The sequence below is a fragment of the Dendronephthya gigantea genome, unplaced genomic scaffold, assembly GCF_004324835.1.
Source record: "Dendronephthya gigantea isolate DGI-Jeju-01 unplaced genomic scaffold, DenGig_1.0 000093F, whole genome shotgun sequence".
Lineage (NCBI taxonomy): Eukaryota > Metazoa > Cnidaria > Anthozoa > Malacalcyonacea > Nephtheidae > Dendronephthya > Dendronephthya gigantea.
The window spans coordinates 555,219-578,449 of NW_021163103.1; the positions used below are offsets into that span (position 1 = coordinate 555,219).

General features: G+C 34.9%; 6 protein-coding genes across 9 annotated transcripts; 3 read left to right on the forward strand and 3 right to left on the reverse strand.

The window, feature by feature from the left end:
• Positions 1 to 280: 280 nt before the first annotated feature.
• On the reverse strand, positions 281 to 4,659 carry LOC114533650 (mechanosensory protein 2-like). 3 transcript variants are annotated; one of them, XM_028555228.1, is made up of 8 exons: positions 4,250 to 4,659; positions 2,866 to 2,978; positions 2,699 to 2,771; positions 2,511 to 2,593; positions 1,995 to 2,198; positions 1,315 to 1,370; positions 1,150 to 1,228; positions 281 to 864 (listed from the first exon to the last, which is right to left on the reverse strand). In XM_028555228.1, exons 1-8 carry the CDS (start codon positions 4,296 to 4,298, stop codon positions 646 to 648), a joined length of 876 nt encoding a protein of 291 aa, XP_028411029.1. In that variant the 5' UTR covers positions 4,299 to 4,659; the 3' UTR covers positions 281 to 645. The 3 variants fall into 3 exon arrangements, with proteins under 3 accessions (XP_028411029.1, XP_028411031.1, XP_028411030.1); XM_028555230.1 differs by lacking the exon at positions 4,250 to 4,659 and adding an exon at positions 4,112 to 4,240; XM_028555229.1 differs by lacking the exon at positions 4,250 to 4,659 and adding an exon at positions 3,069 to 3,375.
• A 793-nt stretch (positions 4,660 to 5,452) lies between these two features.
• On the reverse strand, positions 5,453 to 10,352 carry LOC114533646 (EGF domain-specific O-linked N-acetylglucosamine transferase-like). The gene is made up of 17 exons (XM_028555222.1): positions 10,115 to 10,352; positions 9,696 to 9,793; positions 9,489 to 9,588; positions 9,283 to 9,374; positions 8,836 to 8,940; positions 8,340 to 8,446; positions 8,144 to 8,247; positions 7,924 to 8,019; positions 7,692 to 7,763; positions 7,519 to 7,608; positions 7,344 to 7,418; positions 7,186 to 7,244; positions 7,066 to 7,093; positions 6,646 to 6,737; positions 6,167 to 6,214; positions 5,932 to 5,986; positions 5,453 to 5,786 (listed from the first exon to the last, which is right to left on the reverse strand). Exons 1-17 carry the CDS (start codon positions 10,259 to 10,261, stop codon positions 5,655 to 5,657), a joined length of 1,500 nt encoding a protein of 499 aa, XP_028411023.1. The 5' UTR covers positions 10,262 to 10,352; the 3' UTR covers positions 5,453 to 5,654.
• A 15-nt stretch (positions 10,353 to 10,367) lies between these two features.
• Positions 10,368 to 13,858, forward strand: LOC114533648 (WD repeat domain-containing protein 83-like). The gene is made up of 4 exons (XM_028555225.1): positions 10,368 to 10,962; positions 11,461 to 11,639; positions 11,983 to 12,159; positions 13,016 to 13,858. The coding sequence occupies exons 1-4, from the start codon at positions 10,663 to 10,665 to the stop codon at positions 13,269 to 13,271; spliced, it is 912 nt and encodes a 303-aa protein (XP_028411026.1). The 5' UTR covers positions 10,368 to 10,662; the 3' UTR covers positions 13,272 to 13,858.
• Positions 13,859 to 13,928: 70 nt separating this feature from the next.
• LOC114533647 lies at positions 13,929 to 16,545 on the forward strand. The gene is made up of 2 exons (XM_028555224.1): positions 13,929 to 14,579; positions 15,727 to 16,545. The coding sequence occupies exons 1-2, from the start codon at positions 13,946 to 13,948 to the stop codon at positions 16,128 to 16,130; spliced, it is 1,038 nt and encodes a 345-aa protein (XP_028411025.1). The 5' UTR covers positions 13,929 to 13,945; the 3' UTR covers positions 16,131 to 16,545.
• An 801-nt stretch (positions 16,546 to 17,346) lies between these two features.
• LOC114533617 (serine/threonine-protein kinase Nek7-like) lies at positions 17,347 to 20,836 on the forward strand. 2 transcript variants are annotated; one of them, XM_028555182.1, is made up of 11 exons: positions 17,347 to 17,435; positions 18,312 to 18,573; positions 18,645 to 18,707; positions 18,947 to 19,003; positions 19,100 to 19,153; positions 19,275 to 19,318; positions 19,525 to 19,589; positions 19,674 to 19,781; positions 19,880 to 19,974; positions 20,053 to 20,166; positions 20,328 to 20,836. In XM_028555182.1, exons 2-11 carry the CDS (start codon positions 18,418 to 18,420, stop codon positions 20,433 to 20,435), a joined length of 864 nt encoding a protein of 287 aa, XP_028410983.1. In that variant the 5' UTR covers positions 17,347 to 17,435; positions 18,312 to 18,417; the 3' UTR covers positions 20,436 to 20,836. The 2 variants fall into 2 exon arrangements, with proteins under 2 accessions (XP_028410983.1, XP_028410982.1); XM_028555181.1 differs by having other exon boundaries at positions 18,376 to 18,573.
• A 103-nt stretch (positions 20,837 to 20,939) lies between these two features.
• Positions 20,940 to 23,150, reverse strand: LOC114533618 (proteasome subunit beta type-7-like). The gene is made up of 11 exons (XM_028555183.1): positions 23,115 to 23,150; positions 22,964 to 23,045; positions 22,842 to 22,880; positions 22,637 to 22,695; positions 22,464 to 22,557; positions 22,327 to 22,373; positions 22,130 to 22,245; positions 21,993 to 22,051; positions 21,821 to 21,880; positions 21,514 to 21,640; positions 20,940 to 21,305 (listed from the first exon to the last, which is right to left on the reverse strand). The coding sequence occupies exons 2-11, from the start codon at positions 23,000 to 23,002 to the stop codon at positions 21,217 to 21,219; spliced, it is 729 nt and encodes a 242-aa protein (XP_028410984.1). The 5' UTR covers positions 23,003 to 23,045; positions 23,115 to 23,150; the 3' UTR covers positions 20,940 to 21,216.
• Positions 23,151 to 23,231: the final 81 nt, after the last annotated feature.

Genomic DNA, 23,231 nt, shown 5'->3' on the forward strand with positions numbered 1-23,231 from the left:
ACATATATAGCGCCTGTGCGCCTGTGGCGATATTTAAACTATCGCTGAACTCAGATCCCGACCAATCCTGAAGTATGCTAATTCACTACGCCTTGGACTCGCCTACATAATGCGAATTTTCGTTTTTTCTTGGAAGCCGTTCTCCGTAACTTACTACGGAGATAATGCCACAAATCTTCGCTGAATCTCCCTCCTGTCGGTTGGTTCCACGAAGCCAAAGACACTTTCCTTCCGATGACGTCATAGCGTGGAAGAACAAAAAGGTAATACACCATACAACAATATAAATTTTAAACAAATTTCTTTTAACGTTGTCGATATTAAGACGTTTTGCACTGTTCTCAACGAATCACATAGCTAGAAATACTTAAGTTTTTGTATAATATACTGCATTGCACTGAGTCTGTGCTGCTTTCTACTGTACTATATTTATAAACATGTGGTTGATTTCAAAAACACTGTAATATCATACAGTCTACCCTGGTCACTCATAGCACCCTGGGTACATACAGTTATGTTGCTCTGTGCATATATCGCTTTATACTTGAATGGCTACAAGTTACAATATTTCGACAAATGACATAAACGACCACATGAGATTTAGGAACTATATACAAACACAAACTACGCCGTAGAAAGATTATTTTAAACAACTCTAACGCTGCCTCTATTACTTTTCTTTGCGATCATGGAGGTTGTAAGTTCTATAGGAAGAGGGAAGATTATTGTGGAGTTCTTTTCTGCTGCAATGGCGTTCAACGTTTGAAGATACCGTAGTTGTAAGGCATGTGGAGAATCTTCCAACACTTCTGCTGCTTCTTTAAGAGCGCGAGATGAGTTCATTTCACCTTCTGCAGCAATTACCTAGGCAACAAAAAACAATGGATTTGGGCTTGGCAGAATGGTTAGTTAATACGTTTGAGCCAAAATGGATTGTTTTAAGGTTTTATCAACCCAAACGATCTCTGTACACTTATAATTTTTGCTTAACTGACTTTGTAAACGAGTAGATAGTTAATAAGGGCTCTTATAGTCTAATGCATTGAGAAAATTCTTTACCATCGGCATCGCTCACATTCAACACGAACTAAGACAGTAAGACGAAACTCGCATCAGAAATTGAATGTGATCTCTCATCTGATATCTTACCTTGGCTCTTGCTTCTCTTGTGGCCTCAGCTTCAGCTGCCATGGCTCTTTGCAAGTTTTGAGGCAGACGCACATCTTTACTGTAATCCAAGAATACACAATACGATTCTTCTTACGATGTCAATGTGGTCAGAAAAAATGTTAAAATTTAATATTTTATACTTACACTTCTACACGTTGCACCTGCACTCCCCAACCTCGTGTTGGACCCTCAAGAGTAGTCTATTTGAAATGAAGGAAGAGAGAGAAATAAAGAAAACAAAGGGAACAGCGTAAAATACTCTTTGAAAAGAGTACTTTTGAGTAAAATACTCTTATGCAAAATAACATTAGTACTAATTGAAGGAGAATTTTTGTATTTTTGTAACAAAGGGAACACGCAGTAAGCTAGGATAAGAAGATTGGAATCAAGAGAATTGAACCGACAAATATCTTATCTTTGGTTAGAAATATGAAGTTTTTTGACCGGAAACGGTAGTATCTTAAATAGCCGACGTAAAGAAATTCCATGGTATTGCTGTGATATTATTATTTTGTTAGTATATGAGGTAAGTGATTTTGTTGTTCGTATTATGTAGTAATACTTTATAAAACAAAATATGTAAATTAGCTCAAGTCGTAGGTACACAACGTAAGTATTTAATACTGCAAAGCTTTCGATCCGTTAACCCGGTCCTTCATCAAACTGAGTTCAATTACTTGAGAAAAGGAAAGGAAAAGAAAAAAAGAAAAAATTAAGCTTTGCAATATTAAATACTTACGTGGTGTATGATATCACAATGCAAAATTACAAGAATATTACTTTAGCAGGACGAGTTGAGAAGAAAGAGAGAAATATTGATTTACTTGAATATTGTGACTAATGGCTTCTCTCTCCGATAAAATTTCGCTCAAACTTCTCGTTCCCAACACATTACGCAATGTGGTCTGTGCAAGGAATCTTGTAGCACGACTGGCATTTTCTACTTTAGTAATAGACATTGTCGCATCATAAATTTTGTAATAGACTACAGCATCAACGGCCACTGTCACACTGTCCTTGGTTAGAATCTAAGGAAGAATATTCATTCATACTGTGATGATTATTTAAGGCTTATTTGTCTAATCGGTTCACACCTACAGAGTTTACGTAAATAATTTCTAAGAAAGAAACTAGAGTCATCAAGTCAGAAACCCTATAGCAATCAGGGGCAAAAGTGTTTAACACGAGATTAAGACTGAGATTAGTCAAAGATGGTTTATAATATAGGCTGACGAGCTAAGTAAAGTCGACGTAATATTCAGTAAAACAACTAAATATTTTTGTTGGAATTTAACAATGTTTGCAAGTAATCCATGAAATTTTAGTCTATAGCTAGTTACCTCTTGAGGTGGGACATCGAAAGACACAACCCTGAGGTCTACAGCTTTGTAACTATCGATACATGGCACCACGAAAAACAACCCTGGGTGAACGAAGAAAACCAATATTCAAGATAATAAACATGCAGGAAAGGTTATGCTATAGTCGTATAGACTATACTTCTATCTTAATAGTTGATACAACTAACCAGGTCCTTTGGCACCACCAGGAAGAAGACGACCCATTCGAAATATAACAGCCCTTTCATATTCACGAACTATCTGAAAAATAAGAAGTGCGCTGTCAATATTCATGCTGAGATTGCTTAAGACGACATACAAATCATTCGATTATTTTTAATCACTTTCTACTTACTTTAAGTGAAAAGATCAAGGAAAATGGAAAGGTAATCACGACAAGAATTAGCGAGGCAGCCGTCAGAAGTAACGCACAAATCCCAAAATCCTCTGGATCCGAATTGGAATTATCTTGTACAAAAAAGTTTCAGGAATTTAGCTTAATAGATTATCAACTGATGAGTGATGCACTTCATATTTAGTAAACTAGCTCTATAATACCTTCAGTGTCGTGTTTCGGATGCCCATTATCAGTGTGAGACTTCATATTGAAGTATAGTGCAAAAAATGGAAGTAAAATCACCGGAGCAAAACTCCTCGAGGTTTATAAACATACCTCGACACTTGCGGTATCGTAAAGGTCATTTTGTCCTATCACATTCCCTCAACACCGCGTGCTATATTTGACACGCAGAGGTCATAATTGAGGGCACACATGCAGCAGCTGATTTCATGAAAAACGTGCAAGGTATGCATGAAAACAAGGATGGATTTCCACTTGCGGAGGAATAGTTCGCTAGCGAAATATTTGCATATTTTCTTTAGAATTTTAACATCATAAATTAATTAGCTCAAAATGACTGTTTTCAATTCAAAAGAAAATATGCAAATATTTCGCTAGCGAACTCATTTCTCCGCAAGTTGAAATTCAGCCTAAGCCTAAGGCCTGTTTTCCAATTCAATCGTATCGTATTTGAGTATTCGACCAGACCTAATGACTTGAAACAATGAGATACGCTACGTTTCGCCGGCTACAATACGGTTGAAGTGGAAAACGGCCTTAAGATGCCGTGCCGTGGTTTGTGTCTGCAAGAACTGTATAAGCGTCGATATCGTAATGATTATACTGTCTTTATATATAAGTATAGCTTATAACATGCACTGCCACTGTTTCCGCCAATTTTCGAATTTTTCGTGGCGCAAGTATGAAATATTCTGATTTATATAAGTGAACTGCGAAGTCAACATCGTTCTTCTATAATAGAAATATATGAACGATGTGCTTATCATTCAAAATATCTTTCAACAGATGTCGCGGTTTGTCTGAACAAAATGAAAAAGATTAAAACTCTGATCCGAGAAGAACCACATCCTCATCTTCTAAAAATCTATGCATCTATCACTAACCGCTTTATTGCACGAGCTATCAACTTCCCGAAACCTTTTTTTCCTCCCGAAAATCCTCCTTCCTTATGATTTTATGTGTTTTTTTACACAAACGTGAGAGCTTATTGACTACATAAAAATATAGTTGAATGCTATACCTGCATTACTACCGGTTTCCATATTTTAAAAATCTTTGATAGTTCATAGGCGCCAGTTCATTGAAGAAAACAAGCAACAACAGAGCCAGAGGTCTTTGATCTTTTAAATGCTATATATTACAACTGGTGGCCACTTACCTTCATTGTTAATCGCTCTCCTCTCTTCAACGCTTACTTGTCGTTGCATTTTTAACTTTTATTAAAACCAAAACCTCAAAACCCGAAGTATATAAATAAGTCTACAACAATTTTAACACTCATTTGCCAGTTTTCGCCTGAAATTATCCTCAAACAACACCAATAAAAGCCAGTTTTAAATAGTTGTTTTGAAAAAGGCTGTTGTTTATGTTTCATTCACCTGTTCTTGATTAAAAAGCGTATGCAAATAGTATCGCTGTTTTGAAAACAATTTAAACTGCTCACCAACGCTAGATTAAAAAATATATTAGTTGAATGTTGTAATAAAGAGTCTAATAGCAGAAGAAAAAAATGATTATGCTGTTGACAGTGTTGTGTTTGGCAAAGGAAAAACTATATTGCTATTTTCAAATGGTAATGTATAATATATAAATGAATATCCAATGCCATTGGCAATGGCAATACAATAGCCAGGCAATTTCATAAAGTCTGAAACACCACGACTATTATGACATTAAATTGTAAAGTAGTACACTTGTACTGATATCTTAAGGACATGACTTATGACGAAGTATATATGCATGTTGTTTTCTCGAGAACAAAATATCGTTTACGGTAAAAACCTGGCAGACAGGCTGACAAGACTTGGCAAATGGATCACATGTTGTATAATTAAAATTATCGGCAGCTTAATTGAAGATACGTTCGAATATAAACAGGGTCAGGGAGCGGCATCGCAGCGTCTTCAAACAACTTCGCTTCAAACCTATAAAAACTGCAAAAAACAGACAAAAACACTTCACGATGTTTCGACCTAAGAGCCTTCGTCAGGAGAGTTAGTAAACTAGAACGAAGCTTGTGAACGTCGAGAAATGTTTTTGTCTATTTAGGCAGTTGTTATACCACATTTAAAAACTGTCTGGATGTCTATCCATGTCTGTATGAATGCATCAGATATGTTTCCCGTCTTGAACTTCCACGTTCCTTTTCCAATTAACCGTTTAATTTTTATATATCATCGAAAATTCAACACCTTAGCTCCATTAACTAACTGCTACGTTATATAGAAATAGATACAAATAGAAAACAAAAAGGGTGCTGGGCCTTCACTTCCATCTTAGTTTGCAAGTTACCCCCCAATGAGCAATAGGCGAGCAAAACCATCGTGATGCCTGGACTATGTGAGCGGTTTTTATTTTCAAAAAAATTGGTAAAGGTGATAAATTATATCTGCAGCTTATTGTAAAAGTATAAAAATATACCTAATACCTAGAAATGCTATCAAATTCGTCCGTTCATACATTGTATTTCAAAACTATCTAGTAATTACATTTTGTAATAGTTCTTTTGAAAAAATAACCTAATTTGAATTGCACTAACATTTAAATAGATTACAATTGAAATCCTAATCTCGCTGGTTCTCTATTATATTTTTTTTCACTTGTTCAACCATGATTGAAACAATCCGCATAAATTCTTTCACATCAAATGCAAAGTTTCTAAACTTCAAATTATCACCATATTTCTCGTGTTTATTCTGCAAAAGAAGATTTATGAATGAATGGTTTTTGCTTACTTTTCATTCAAGATATCAAGTTGTAATAATTTTCCATCTGATAATGGATTGGCGAATGGAAGCTTTTTGAAACTAAAGGTCTCGAAAAAATTTAAACCAACCATACCTCAGTTCTCTCAACCAGTTTCTCGTCATTTTCCCAAGTGTAGTAGTTCACTCCTCTATGAGATACGAAATCCAAAAAATCAACCAAAATATTTTGATCGTAATTTGGAAGTATTATTGTTATAAATTATTGTTATAGTGACTCATGTAGCCACTGTTTCTGATGGGGGCATGTTAAAATACCTCTAGATATGACCTACTGACTGTTAATAAAAAAGTACGCGCACATGATGTACCTCAATCTGGCCAAGTCTTTATAACAATTCGTATCTCCACAATTGTACCTACAGTATAACATAATATTCAAATTCAAATAGCCTTTCAAGAGACCGTTCTCAGGCATTTCATTATATTTAGTCACCCATAAGAGATTAATCCTTATTGATCCTGAGATATGGTATTATCGCAAACTGAATTCAGGGTTTCCACAATGCAAGGAAATTTCCTTGACAACCACGAGGGAGGGAGGGAGAGAGAGAGAGAGGGATCTGTTTTTTTCAAAAGATCTTTGTTTCTCTCTTTTGTCATTTCCATCCCCCCATGAGGACAGTCCTATGAAATTAAGTTGTGGAAACCTTGAAACTGATGGAAACAAAAAGAATTGAAATGCAAGAGCATATTGGCTACACCTATAAATATGAGGAACTTCAATCCAGTGACTATATTGGATCGTGTGTACACAATAATCAAAATTTAAAATCAGAGTCTTACTTACACTTCAAAAACAGCAGCCCAGTCAGGTAAGAATAACGTGTGTGTTAAACCAGCACCGTGCATACCAATAAAGATATCTATGTTATGACTTGTCTGTTGATAAAGAAAACAATAATATTCATTAAAATTCAATAAGCAAAACTAAAATTAAGAAGAAAATAATCGGAATTATACTAAAAAATATGGACGCGGGGGCTTTTTTTAAATACTTTTATCAGAGGGCCCCAAATATTGTATTATGTTGCACTGACGAAGAAATGTTTCCTGGGTTTTATCCTGGTGGAAACATGAGTGTAATCATGATCATAATTCTTAAGACAAAGATGGAAGGCTACATGTGCAGGCTGAGCAGTGCATAGAAAATGCAGGGGTGCAGGTTTGAGTCATGAAGTGGATATTTTACTCCTGTATAAAATATTACCTTCACTTGATCAATGAAAGGCACATTCCTATGAGAAAAACAATGTAAAATTATACATGATAATTAAACAAAATTTAATAATTATAGTGTAGATCAAACATTGTGGTTGAACTCACTGACCAGTTATAGTTAAGTACTTCAAATTTAACACCAGAAAGACCTTTGAGCGCTTTCTCAATCTAATCAAACATAAAACACTAACTTTACGTTCATCTATAAAACAAATTGAATTGTCTTCATCGCAACATATCGAAAATCGTTATCAAAGCGTTACGAACCTCATCTTGGTTCAATATCTGTCTATACGCAGTTCCCCGAGACAGCAATTCTATGCGGATTGGTTCGTCTACATCCTGGAAATTATATTTAGTGGGTATAATTGTGAGGTAAACAGGATAAAGTTTTCTTTTATATATATTTAGAAGAAAAAATCTGACAATCAATATCTCATACCGTAATATTTCGTTCTTGTTTAATATCAAGTCTGTCCATAAGAAAACGGTTAAAAGCTTTAAAAAGGCAAGTTTTGAAACAGCCGGGCACCTAACGACCATAAATGACGAATTATGATGAAGTCCATTACGATCTTAAAAAATCTAATTTGCAACTTTTTTTGAGAGTTTTACCAGAGGAGTATTGTAAAATAATCCAAACACCATTCGTGGCAGTAAAGCAAATATTGCATCTTTAAAACAAACCTATAATAAGAGTAATCATTTGAAATAATTAACACTTCTAAATTTACACCGTCTTTTGGTACGCAATCCAGAGCAGTACCACACAAGTATTAATGCATTACTATGGTGCATGATTTTGATAAATTCAAATAGTTCTTGTTCCTGAGAAGTGTATTCTTACTCTTTGGTTTCTGTATGCATCACCTAGATACACAATTTCATTATCAGTGAATGCCTTCCACGTCGCTCCAAAATTTCCCAGACTGTTTCTTCTTGACTACAGATTAGAAATTGATGATTATCAAACTATGTTTTGACCACTGTGAGAGCTACTGGTGTTAATGCAGGCTCAGAGTCTGACTCTAATGCAAAGTCAGAGCTGACGTCACCACAGTCATTACCTCTTCCCATAAAACTATATTAATATCTTTACTGAAAGATCCATTGACATGAAATGTAAGATATAGGTTGAAATAGTCACAGAAATGATGATACATATTCACAACTAAAACAATAAAATAATAAATGAAAATTAATTTGAGAAATACTTGGACACATTAAAGGTCAAGAAACAACTCAACTTCCTTCTTCATTTACCTGCATCTAATTTCATGAAATAAGTTGGTTTTTCAACAATTATGTCACAATGCTTATCATTGATAGGATGGAAAGATAAAGATGAATACTTTTCAATTTCATTCATCCTGGAAGGGAATTATTATAATGGTTGAGAATAATTTTTCCAAAATTCATGATGACTATCATATGACATATGGCCTATGTATATAAGATGCATTGAATTTCAATTTCAAAATTTACAACTAATGGACCTTTCCCCTTTTAGCTTTCAAGCACGCATTGTGTGACATTAGTTGATTATCAAGCAACTTTGAGTTGCGATATCGCCTGCTTTGAAGCGATTTTGTTTGTAAGAGAAGTTTGCCGATTTTTTTTGTTTCTTTGTTAAACTAAATGACTCCTAAAATGGCGAAATAACAAGTCAAATTGACCTTGATAATCAACTACCGTCATGCATTGTGTGCTTAGAAGCTAAAAGGCCTATTGTAACCAAAAAAATGAACAAGAACCATACCAAGATGAAAGTGACATACGATGTGCATTTGAGGTTTTGATTGGTGAGGGATTGTAGTGACAATGTCCTCCAATTTGACCCTCCTTAAATGGATTCTCTTTCAGCCTATCAAAGAATATTTGATAAAATTTCTATACATAAGAGTGGTATAATTTTTTTTAGAGTTAGGCCCTGTTCGTTTGAGTCAGGCCAACCCTGGTTTAGCTAGGCTGGCTTGCTTTTGCTGACCCCCTTGATTTTTCATATGAGCACCTTAAAGGCGAGATCTTGCTCTCCTCCAGGGAATTCTGCTCTTAGTAGTCAAAATGAGAAATTCCAACTTCAAAATTTCCCACTGTGACCACTAAGACCAGAATTTCTTGCAGGCATTCCTTTTGATATCATTATGCATAATATCTATTATGGTTGGCTTTGCCTAATTCTAATGATTCTGTAAACTTTTTATACCATCCATATTCTGATCCACGTCTCAAATCTAGATATAGGTTCTTAGCTCGACAAAATGCCATGTCTTTAGAACAAATAAATGATGAATCATCCTAGTTTATAAAGAAATATTATTACAATGAATAAATATCAGAATTAAACTATTGCAGTTCATAATTATATGGATGGGAAACTTATGTGTTATAATGAAGGGAATTTTGTTAAACCTGGCTAGTTGCCTCACACACAGTCACCAAATCATCTCGAATTTTTTTCACAAATCCAAAATCAGCCTGTCTCCACCACTCATGCATTTTCTCATCCACACTATATTACAATGAAATAATATTTTATAATTTATTAAAATTACTAAATATATTTTACAATATTAAACTACACCTACAACCAATCCATCCTGCATAAAAATTTCCAACCTTTTAAATCGTTGGTACCCTTGTTCATCATTGCATATAGGTTGTAAACACCATTGCCTGGAATCTGTACAGCCATTCTCATAGCCCCAGCAATGCCTCTGGAATAAAATATCATTTCAGTGAACATCTAAACTAGGTTACAGTCATCAGGGTTGTAAAACTCAAAGTAAGGAGGGAATTAAACTCAATTTGCACAAGTTAAAGATCATATAACATTCCATATTTTTTTAACAATATCCATTGCTAGGTGAGTAGCTTACAGTTGTATAAAAGTTCTCATATTCTCCAAGATTCAGCCAATTTAAAACCTTTTGGGTTTTACTCCGTCTTACGACAAACCATCTTACTCGCTTAGTAATGAACGAGAACTGACTGCTTAAATTAACGAGTTAATTATTGATGGAAACAGTTCAACAAACCTTGTTAAGACAAGCATTGTTGCCATTTTCACACACTTCTTCCCCACGATGATTGCCAAACATGGACTGACCAGCATCACACAAACAACACGGCAACAGCCAAAAAAATTGGGACAAACAAACAATATTAAATATCCTATACTCCATTTCTGTAACTACCTAATACTAACATTGACCATTGACCACGTATTCATAAATATACTCATAGTCTATACAACACTCCTAATGCTGGATGCTGATTGGCTAAGAACCGTCTTGACTCTTGATATACCACGATATCAACACTGTAATAACACCGTTATTTTAAACAAACCCATACGATATTTTTCTTTGTGCAATATATATCTTCGCGCGATATTTAACAATCATAACTAAACTCGTTCAAATTGGATAAACTCGAAAATGTGTTAAAATCATGGTCAATGGTGAAAACTGAAAACTCAACGCCAAAGAGTAAGGATATATAGGGATAAATATAGGGATATATAATAATAATATATATTCCTCTGATACTCTACATTATTATTGTCATATTTCATTCAAAGAATATGTCCCTTCCAACAACATTTATACAACAATTAGATGGTCATCAAGGACCTGTTAGGGCTGTTCGCTTCAATACCAATGGTAATTACTGTCTGACTTGTGGTGGGGACAAGTTATTAAAATTGTGGAACCCATACACTGGCGTAGAGCTGAAGGCTTATGGTGGTCATGGTTATGAGGTTCTTGATGCAGTTGCATCAAATGATAGTGCACGAATTGCATCCTGTAGTGAAGACAAAACTGTAGTGTTATGGGATGTTGCAACTGGTCAGATTGTCAGAAAATTTAGAGGCCATATTAGTGTGAGTATTCATGTAATCTCCATTTATTCATTGATCTTTTTTTTGTTGCCTGCCAAACATTTTGTGAGCCTTAAATTTAGGGTTAAAGGTGAAGAAAGCACAAGTCCACCTAATGACTGCTAAAAGATGTTCATTAGCAAGCTGGAATGGGTCTACTTTGAGAAATTTTACCTCTGACCCCCAGTTGCCCTCTGAACGATCCAAACAACCAAATTAGTCAATATTGACAGTGAGAATGTATAAATCTTGTTATAGATAATATTTAACTACATGTAGATACCATTTCTATACCCATATGTTTTTGAAAAAATATATATCTGGATGTCAAAGTGACTTGAACACATCATTTCCACAAGCTTTTTTCATGCTTTTTCAGTTTTTCCATTAGGATGTTTTAGCAATCATGGTCAATGTTCATTTAGGTTGTTGAGCTGGGTTAATAAGAATATTTCCTAATAATCTCTAAATAGTATTTACCTGATTTTGTTTTATTGGCAGAGAGTTAATTGTGTCCAGTTCAATCGTCCTGACTGTTCACTTGTCTTGTCTGGATCCTATGACTCGACTGTTCGTATATGGGACACAAAATCACGGAATATGGAACCAATTCAAATTCTGGAGGAGGCAAAAGATAGTGTCACATCCTTGTACGTTTCTGAACAGGGAATTTTAACAGGGTAGGTATGGTAGTGAATTTGTGTTTTAATTAGGTAGCTGCAACTTTAGTTTTATCATATCTCCCTTGTCTCAATATATGAGATGTCCCTTATATCATACAGAATATTCTGAACATGCATTAAGAGGAATTACAATTTAGACCTGATAGAGTTAGATAAGATTTTCGCTTGTACTTTTACACTAGATCAATCACCAAATGTGAAATTATCATTAGGAAAGACTCTTGGAATAGTTTATTGAGTGGTCATTTTACCTATCCATGTGTTTTGTTCTAGAGCAATATGTACTTGAACAAAAAGGAATGACCTTTGCTTGGTTTTTGAGAAAATGTTTGTTTTTTAGGTCAGTGGATTGTAATGTACGTCGATATGATATCAGAATAGGAAGAATGACTGCAGATCATCTTGGTCAACCTGTGACCTCTGTAACATTATCAAAGGATGGCCAATGTGTATTGGTGTCATCGCTTGATAACACTGTACGATTACTTGATAAAGAAACTGGAGAACTACTGAATGAGTAGGTTTATGTATTTGTTTTTTAACCTTACCAAGGATACCATAAGTACACACTGATTGATAAAAAAGTTTTCTGCATTGTCCTTCATTCAATAAAAAGTGCATTGAATGAGGAATATACTGGAATATGGTATACTCGACTATGCATGGTTGATTAATATAACGTTATATGGTATACTTGACCATGGTCGAATATAATGGAATATGGTATACTCGACCATGGTTCAATGTACTGAAATATGGTATACTCGGCCATGGTCAAATGGTATGACCGAAGTAGGTACTGAAATATGGTATACTCGACCATGGTCGAATATACTGGATTATTATATGGCTTTTCAAGATCCTGTATTCTGATTGATTGACGACCGGTCCGTAAAAACCCATATTCGGACCGTGGTCTGTATATTCTCTATCTGGACCAGTATCCTGGATGTCTCATGCAGTTCAGCCATATAATAAACAGATTATTGACCTCGCTATACACGACCATGTTCGAATACACCGGAAAATGGTATACACGACCATGCTCGAATACACCGGAAAATGGTATACACGACCATGGTCGAATATACCGCCAAGTGTTATACTCGACTATGGTCAAATATACCGGAAAATGAATTAGCATCAAATGTGGTATAACAACTGCCTGCCTAAAATAGACAAAACACTTCTCGACGTTTCGACCTGAGGGCCTTCGTCAGAAGAGTTACTAACTTGAATCAATATATTTTTATTGCTTTTTTTTTATCCATTCTTTGGAATGAAAAAGTTGTCTTCTAAAATGGTCCACATAGTCATATTCTGTATTAATTTTAAAACTGTATTTGCAAACGACTTTTTCTTAAATTTATCAGATTCAAAGGTCACAAGAATGAGAAATATAAAGTAGATTCATGCCTATCGCACACGGACAGCGAGGTTGTGAGTGGAAGTGAAGACGGTATGATCTGCTTCTGGGATCTGATTGAAGGAAAACTCATACACACAATAAAGAAAGCGCATAAAACGACTGTGTATTCATTGTCTTATCATTCTGAGAAAGCAGCGATGCTTTCTGCGTCATCTGATGGAACAGTCAAATTATGGCAGGATAAGATGGAAGACGAGTGAAGGTACTGGAAACTAATGTGGTTTAACACAGCTGGAAATTGATGTAGTTCCTAAAAGAGATTCCTTAAATAAACGTGGTGCCTCAGTGTAGGTATGGTACAAATTCTACGGTCAATCAATACGCTACTTTTCGTGGTTTTTGTCTGAAAACAAAATACCTCAAATGTCCTGATCCTGGTCCAATGTATCAAACACACCAGGCTCGAACAGCCTAGACCCACGTCTGACGTTCGATTATTGTTGGAAACAAGACTTAACATGTTAGAATTACTGCATGGGGCTCGAACTGGCTTAATTGACTTGCATTTAATTGGTGAATCGTGGTCGAATAAATGTATCTGATTGCTTGTTACTTTCACAATGATCTCTACGTTTCCTAAGACAGTTTACTTTCATTTGAAATATTAAATATTATAGCAATTCCGTGCTCAATTGTTTCGCTATTAGAGACAGGAACAGAAACAGGAATTCTTTACCACTTAAAATACCTCTGCTTCGTCCACTTGACGTATTGTTCTCTAAATATAATTGCCGCCCTCTTAACTGCATGGATAGATCAATATAATTATTAATCTATTGATGAACAATATAGTTATATAACACAGGTATTTGTCTTCAGTAATACGGTTACTTAACTTAGTTTGTATGTCGCATTAAAGACGCGAAGCATCAGAATGTTCACAAACTACACCAACGTGTCAGAAACAACTCCTTGCTCAGTTAAATGGGCTTGGAAGACTCATTGGATTTCGTTTAGCATTTTATTTATCATCACTGGATGTTTTTCAACTGCTCTGTTGTTCAAAGCAGTTTATCAAGCGTCTATGTTGACACGAGGTTATCGACTATCAGTGTTTATCATGGTGTTGATATTATGTGTTTCTCGACCACTGTATCTTCTATTGAATCCTTATGAAATTCACCAAGCGTTACTTGATGAAACACCAGTTATCATTCTCCGTATATTATATTCTTTTGGACAGCCATCGCTTACTGCCGGTTTTGGGCTCGTTCATGCTTGTTTTTTAAAAGTGGCCAAGGCTAGGAACTACGAATATGAACCTTTGTTGAAAACGAGAACCATTCTCATGATTGTTGGACTGTATTTCACATTTGGGATTATATGTGAAGTTATCAGCCTGTTTTTACCTGTCATGACGCGCATGTTAGTTGTATCAGCAACAATTGCCGTGGTTGGTTGCATTATCATCATAGTTACTGTCTCATACAGTGGCTTGAGAATTTTAATCAAAGCGACGAAAAATAAACGCGTGTTAAGTAAGAGTTTGAGGGGAGATACTCATGCAGGTTAGTTATATTAGTAAAGATTGCTAAATTATTAAACTATAATTTCAGTACAAGAACAGAGCAGCGACATCACGATATATTTTCCTGGCCCTCACGGCGACGCTAATTTCGAAACCGTTGGCAGTCAGTCGCATCTTTGATAGTCAGTCGCATCATTTAAATCGATACCAGGTTGCTAGAACATTGCCGATTTAATTGACCGACATATATAATGTTAAACTAGCGGGCTTTAGTCTAGTGGTCAAGGGTTTGGTTTTTGTGCTTGATACCTGTGTTCGAATACTACCTGTAACACTTTGTTTTTTCTTTTTTTCGTATTTGCAAAGTCTCGAATTGAACCAGTGAAAATACCTTTTGGTTAATTATTTGGGTTATTTGAGGGTTTGGTTTATTTTCTGTGTATTTGTCGTTAATGGGAGTGTGAGCCCACGTTCAAGCAACCCGAGATAGAGTTAAATGATGCGACTGACCCTCAACGATGCGACTGACTGTCTACGGTTTCGAAATTTGCCACGGCGACTTCCAGCCATTATTTTCGTGTATTGCTGTTTCCTCAATACAAGAATAATGAAGCAAATAGGAAACGAACTACTTGAGAACATACTTATCTAAGTACCTCCCATGTCATTCACTATATCCTAAGATTTCTTTTTCTCTACCGAAAGATTCAAATATATACTTTTATTGTCATGTTTGACGTTATATTAGATATTTCCTCGTTGATGACTGCTAATAAAGATGATGAAGTGAAACAGTTCAAAAGCTTTTTATGTATGAGTTTAAAATTGATTTTTAATCACCGCTTAAGGATTAGCTCTTTGATTATAGTGAACACAAGCTATATCCGCATCTGTTAGGGGGAAACCTGAACCAAACTAAATTTTCCTGCCAGGAAGTTCTCAGTTCTAAACTGTTCTTCCTACAGTTTAGACCCGGCATAACGTGTGGGAGTAATCTTGGCATGTGTGAGATAGCTCTATCAGTTTTAACGTGTAAACTCTTCCTTAAGGTCCAGTGAGATCATCTCTCATTGATCCAGGGTTACTGTAGGAAAAAACCTGGCACATATTTTGTTAACTGTTCTTCCTGAACATGTCAAAGAGACCGTGATCAATGACCAATGAAATTTTATGATACTTCTTTCCAGCTTCTAGAGAAGAACTAATGAAAGCAAAGTCAATCTCTAAAGTCTCAAAAGTCACCTTGGCTGCCTCGACATTTTGTATTGCCATCACTATTATTAACAGTATCACGTTTGTTAAAATGTTTAATGCTATGAGTGGTGTAAGTTATTTAGAATCAGATTCGCAGTTTATTACATTCGTGACGTGTGTTCGTTTTCTTGAGATATGCATGGCGGTAACTTTGTTATATGCTCTAAGTCAAACCAATTTGAAGTCAAGAAACGTTTCGGGTTCGTCTCGTCAAAGATTGGGAATTATCAACACGGGAAGAGTGAGGAGTGCGGATGACGGATACGTTGTTACGGACACATGGAAGTCGATTTCGTCTGTTTCCAGTGTTGGCAGTGGGCGACAATTAATGGAGTAAAATTTTGCAATGCAAAATGTAAAGTAAAATGTAAGACTTGTGCAGACAATTATACTTCGTCTCATATCTCTCATATAATTAATATTATACTGCATCTGCTTCGCAGACTTGCATAATCTAAAATTATTGTGACAATTATATAAACAAAAAGAAATCTTTCAAGAAAGATCCCCGCATGAAAGAACAGGGCCGTAGGAATGTTCAAGATTGGGGGGGGGGCATGTTCACGAGGCGCCACCATGGTTGGCGCATAACGAGAAAGATATTTGGGCCCCCCATATAGTCAGTTTGCTCGTGAGGAAGCTGAAAAGTTCCAGACAGCATGAAACTAGAATGATGGAGTCATGGAGATGATATGTTGTCGCTGCCAACAGATGCAGTCACCATTGTCACATGGGATACAGTTTCAAACAAGAATTTCTCAACATGTAAGGAAGATAATTATAGTTTGTTCAAAAATCAAACTATATAACATTGACTTGCTGATTAAAAAAATATAATATATTGTGTTTTATTAACAAAGTAATTTGTGCAGTTTAAGTTACACAATACTTCACAATTATACACACTTCCAATTCAAGCCAGGAACAGTCGATGAAAAAATGAGTCAACTTTCGGTCCTCCGGCAGGAATCGAACCAACGCTTTTTCGATGCCGTGGGGCGGGTGAGCCGCGGAGCGGGTGAGCCGTGGAGCGGGTGAGCTGTGGAGCGGGCGAGCCCGGAGGCTCGTTCGATCGCGGTTACGTACGCCGGCATCGCAATAGCGTAGGTTCGATTCCTGCCGGAGGACCGAAAGTTGACTCATTTTTGCATCAACTGTCCTGGCTTGAATTTGAAATGTGTATAATTTCACTCGAAATTAAGATCCTTTAAACCTCTAGAATACCCCTGCATCGAGTGAAGTGCCAAAAATCATAAATGATTTACCATTACCTATTCCCGGCATTATCATCATATACACATTAACCAAACGTGCTCTTGTCAGCTACCTCTGTAGCTCTGTAAAAATGATGAAAAATAATACTATTAAAAAAACAGGGGAGGGCAGTGTGCGCCTTGGGCCTTGGCCATTTGTAACTTACTACCATGGCAAATAGGAACCAGGACGGCCAAATTTGGACCCCCCAGTGGTGGCGTGAATCCAAAAAAAGATTAATATAGCTCAGTGGCTAGTCTCTATTCTTCGGAAGAGACCGGAAACCAATCGGTATTTGTCCCAAACAACGAGCTTGAAAACGTTTCTGGATTATTTGAGGGTTTCTTTCCACTTATTTCAGTCAGATTGCAATGAATTTTGATTAAAGGTGGGTCACAAGACATTGTTTTCACTTTGAGTTGTTTTTAGTTAAAAACCACCCTCGCAAAAGCGTCAAGTACGTCTCCAAACTTTGTTGTCAAGTACCCGTGGCTTCACCAAATGATAAACAGCCATCCCAAATGTTTACATGTAATAATTCCTTATAATCGGCATGATATGAGTAAAACTTTGCTGATATATTGATATATAAGTATTAAATATTTATTCGCAAATTCTGTATTTTTAACTTAAAAAGAAATACTTTTTTTCCGTATGAATTAAATTAGCTTGCTGCGTTTGTTTTGCTACGTTAGTAAATGATATCGTAGCAAGGGTAGACGTGAATTATCAGATATTGTGCTAATAAAGATAGGGATGGATAACGTTCAAATAGAAATACGATACATATTTTTTAATCTATAATATCTAGACATTATTGCTTGTGAAAATGTCAATTCCCATCTCCTTTTTTGATATATTATATACACTCGGACAGTTTTTAATTTATTCTGTCTCATTTTCCCCATAAATTTTCCCCATAAAGCTGTTTATAATTAAAGATTAGTTAAGAAAGACATGAAACATATAAAAATTAAAATTTGCCTGTAAATTTTTTGCCAGTAGTTTGTCAATTGGGTTTTGGTTCATAATGACCAAATTTTATTTAGACTATTTTATTTTTCTGTTGAGGAATACAACAGTTCAATATTTAGTCAATATTTAACCTTCCCAGGGCAGCTAGTTTGATATTCAAAATAACACATTATGGAATAGTTTATCATATTGGACTAATGTAAGTCTTGATCATTATGAAGTCAAGCAATAAACATAGAGAGAGCATTATCATTTGTAAATTTCACTATAGCTCTTGTTTCCATTCTAGAAACCAGTGAAAGCCATTCTGTAATATTCAACATATTCTTATTGCATTCACTTTGCAATTTAAGATACTACCTGTCAAGAAAACGCAATTCAAAAAGTAAATTGTTATGTCTGTGCCAATGGCATCTGGTGAAGATGATTCAATCTATAGCACTTTATCAAACTTTGAGATTGAGAAAAAAATTGGCCGTGGTCAATTCAGTGTGGTTTACCGAGCAAAATGTTTAGCCAATGATCAGATAGTGGCACTGAAGAAAGTTCAGGTAAATAAAGTTTAAATTCTTGATTTTGTTTTGAGAGTTTTGAATTTTGATAGTTCTATGCAACACACTAGATTTTTGACATGATGGATGCCAAAGCAAGGCAAGATTGCATAAAAGAAATTGAATTGCTGAAGGTATGTTTTGAACTATTAGTTTGCCATAGTAACATAGAAGCAACATGGCAGCACCTCTAAACAATTGCTAAACCTTAAAATAGGAAAACCTTCTCAACATTTCAACCTAAGAGCCTGTATTCATCAGAATAAAAGAATCCTGAAGCTAGAGACAATGTATGAGAGATAGTCGATACTCCCAATACTACTCTGTATATTTCATTCATTTTAACTTACTTTTATTTTCTGCAACATTTCAGCAACTGAACCATCCAAATGTTATAAAGTATTTGTCATCTTTTATTGAAAATAATGAGGTATGTGAATGAATTGCAAAATGCTTCAATATTTCAACCTAAGATCCTCCATAAATTTGCAGGCAGTTGTTACCACATTTTATTAATCATTTTTAGCTAAATATTGTGCTTGAATTAGCTGATGCTGGAGACCTATCTAGAATGATAAAGGTATTTGGGCATTATAATTTTTATGCTGTACCGTACATAATCATTTTTAAAACTGAAATGAACATACCAGTATAATAATGAACTTTGAAATTTGAAACTAATTGTTTTGAAATTGTTTCAGCATTTCAAGAAAAACAATAAGTTGATACCGGAAAGAACTATTTGGTAAGCAATTTAACATTCATAACCAATGTTAGGTTGTGAATGTAATCTTTGTGTGCTGATTACTTTCATTAATCAAACAAGAGTAACGATAATTGTGATTGATTATAATATATATACCTGGTTGCTGTGAACTTATTTAACTTAACTCTTATTCATTATGAATTATATACTTTAATGTTGTAAGCCTTGCAAATTTCTTCCAATAGGAAATATTTTGTGCAGTTAACTGCAGCATTAGAACACATGCATTCAAGAAGAGTGATGCATAGAGGTACATCACTGATACATGTCTTTATGTAAATGACATTGTCACAGTTGGCAGATATGTTCTAATATTGTTTTGTTTTCCCTCCAGATATTAAGCCAGCAAATGTGTTTATAACTGCATCAGGAGTAGTCAAGTTGGGAGATCTAGGGTTAGGAAGATATTTTAGTTCCAAAACAACAGCAGCTCACTCTCTGGGTCAGTATTTATTATATCTGACTTTCATTTTTGCACGTTTATTTCAAGTTATGTTTTAATTGACACTGTTTTGTAAACCAGTTCACAATTTGTTTTAGTTGGCACGCCTTATTACATGTCCCCTGAAAGAATTCATGAAAATGGATACAATTTTCGATCTGATATTTGGTCACTGGGATGTCTATTATATGAGGTATACATGTTGATTCTGAAACATTCCAACATCATAACTTTGATAGTGGAAATATTTATGTATTTTTGAAACTTTTAGATGGCTGCATTACAATCACCTTTTTATGGAGACAAAATGAATCTATACTCACTTTGCAAGAAAATTGAAAAATGCGATTATCCACCATTGCCTTCAGATATTTACTCTAAGGAGGTAATTTTGTATACTGTTGTTGATTTACAATTTCCTATTCATTTATTTCTTCGATAGTCACATCAATGTCAATTTTATAGGGTGCTGTTTTACAAAAATATGATATGACATATGTGTAGAGAAACATTACATTAATAATACATGTGTGATTTGTTGCTTAGCTTCGAGATCTTGTGCAGGCATGCATAACTCCAGATCCTGATCACCGACCTGACGTCAAGTATGTCAATGAAGTTGCAAAGAAGGCTTATCAATCATTTTTGACCTGAAGAATAAACTGATAAAATATGAATTACTAAGAAATTTTGAAATTATTGTATAAGAATTAATTGGTTGTACTTATATCTAAATAAATTGTATAAATATTGTAGGGTAGAAGTCTCATTAATTTACAATGAGCAGTAATACTAGAACTTGGAAGCTTGCTGTATTTTTCATCTTGTATTAATTTCAAGTGAAATGTTTGCTTCAAGTTAACTGTTCTGGTATTAAACGATTTAGAGCTGATTGCTCTAATAGCTTTCTTAGTTTATTTGAATATGAGAATTTTGTGTCCTTGCTTGTATATTCTTAAAGAATTTAATATATTTCATTTTACCTGTATGTAATGTGTAGTATTTAGACTAGTTGTATTTTCATTATAGTCTTTTAGAGTGTAGAAATAAATTAAGCTTTTATTCTATTTCAGGAGTATTTTTTTTAATATTATCAACCATGATCAAGTATCATGATCATGAAATCAAGTGGTTGAACAAATAGAAAACATTGATACATCTGATTGAATTCAAAAGATGCTCAATGACTCACACGCAAAATTTCTGGCCCAAACTTTTATTCCAAGAAACATTAGCCACACCAGAACAACTAGCTAGTTTTTCCTTTGATTTATCCATCTACACTGTATTGGTTAACTCTTGGACACTCAATACTGTCAAATGCCTTGAAAGCTAATTCATTGGTTAAAACGTTGAGACAAGTTTGATTTAATTAATGCTATTATAATATAAAGAATATGGTTTAAAGTCATCAAAAACAAAATAGTCTTTCTTGTCATGTCTCCATAGCTTCTCCTCCAGTTGAGGTAACTTCTGTCTGGACTATGTCCCATTTTATAGGCTTCACTTCCTTGCTAAGGATTGCTTGGAGAAAAATAAAATATCAGTAAATATATATATTTTTAACATGATTCGCAGTGAATATATTTTTCTAACATGATTCGCCGGGCATTTTTTTGTACCCAAATTTCCAATATGAATTTTGTAATGAGCCATGTTTATATAATTATATAGCTAAGCTCAGGAAAGAGTGTTGTCATAGGGTGGCAAGTGGCAACAAAGGTAAAGATACCTGTTGTTCCTCGTCGATACTTGTATTGTCCTTGACGAACTCCCTTCTGATTGGCAACATCATATGGTCGTAGGTATTGGACACCTTCTCTGGTAATAACACAGATATCAATGTTGCTTCCTGAACCCTGTTAACAAAATAAAACAGTTATTTTCATATTAAGATTGAAAAAACTTTAAGCCATGTGTATTCTAACTATTTTCCACAAACATTTTGAGCAGGTTTTATCAACCTGCTTTCTTAGCCTTGCAGCTATGCATTAGAAACAATTAGAACATTGCCAACTAAATATTTCCCCAGTACATACCAAGTCATTAAATATCCCAGCAGCAATTGCATCTCGAACTAAAGCTTTTCCTTCATCCAACTGCAACAAAACAAATTTTAAAATCCTGTTATTCTGGAAAATATTACAAACAGTTTATTGTTATGATCAACAATTTATAGAATGTTATTTTCTGAGTTGTTGATCCAATTACCTCCATATTAGGCTTGTACCTTGACTCAAATACTGCCATTGCTGCCAGTGATCCTGATCCTGGATAAAACATACAATTTATACTGTAAGTTTCCAAGGATATCTTTTAGCCCATCAATCTAGACTTCATGATCTTACCCATTGTAACAAAAGGCAATTTATCAGTACTGCCATGTGGATGGATGGTATAAAGATGCGGTCCAGTATAATCTACACCACCAAGAACAAGTGCAGCACTAATACCACCATGATAGCTGTAGGAAAATCAGAGGTTGTTAATGAATGCATTTTACTAAGATAACAAATTTGAGGTCCTATAACTGGCTTAAACTTACTGATATAACAATTGCTTCAACATTCTACAAGCAGAAACGACTGGTGCCTAAATAAAATGAAGAATTTTTTCAGGTATCGGGTACGTTTTCTTCAATCTATTACTAATAACTATTAGATTCCTCAGTTTAATTCTCACTTGTCGTCCTGTGTTAAGACTTTGGAGCTCCAAATTTGCTGATGTAAGATTGGTGACATACTCAGTATCTGCTGCTGTCCCAGCACCACAACAGCTGAAATTAATTTGTTTTTATATACTTTATAGCACATGAAATAACTTCAATCAGGCAAAAATAACTGAAAAATACATACTACATATTGGGAGCTATATAATGGATTTTTGCACAGTTCTTGTCTGCAACAATAGTATCCTACAATAAGAAATGTTACGAAAATAGCGTTGATCTAATACTACTAAACAAATTAGAGGTAAATGATAGAAGATGTGAGATATGAGAAACCTCATTTTAAAAGTTAAAACAGAAGCAGAACATATAACATAGTTTGATTTTCAAACCTCGGTAGCTCTTGTATCTGCACCCAGAATTACCCCATCCTGAAATAAATACGGTGGTGAGTTTTCTATAATAAATTCTTCAATAAATTCTGTGAAAGTTTTGCCCAAACTCATCAACTCACTTTAAAAACAATACCACAAATCGTTGTACCAGTTTTCATTGCAGTCGGCCTTTTAAGCCCAGATTTTTCTAGCAACGCATTCCTAAGATAATAAGGCTTATTAATGACATGTTTCTTATAGTCATACATCTTTCAATAAAGGTGATTTTACCTTCTACAATTTTCAAAGTTAAAACCACCTCGTACATCCGCCATCTTGTATTATTCGCTTACTCCACTGATCTCTATGAGAAGAAGAGGAATCAGGAGTGATTTTCAGGAGGTACCG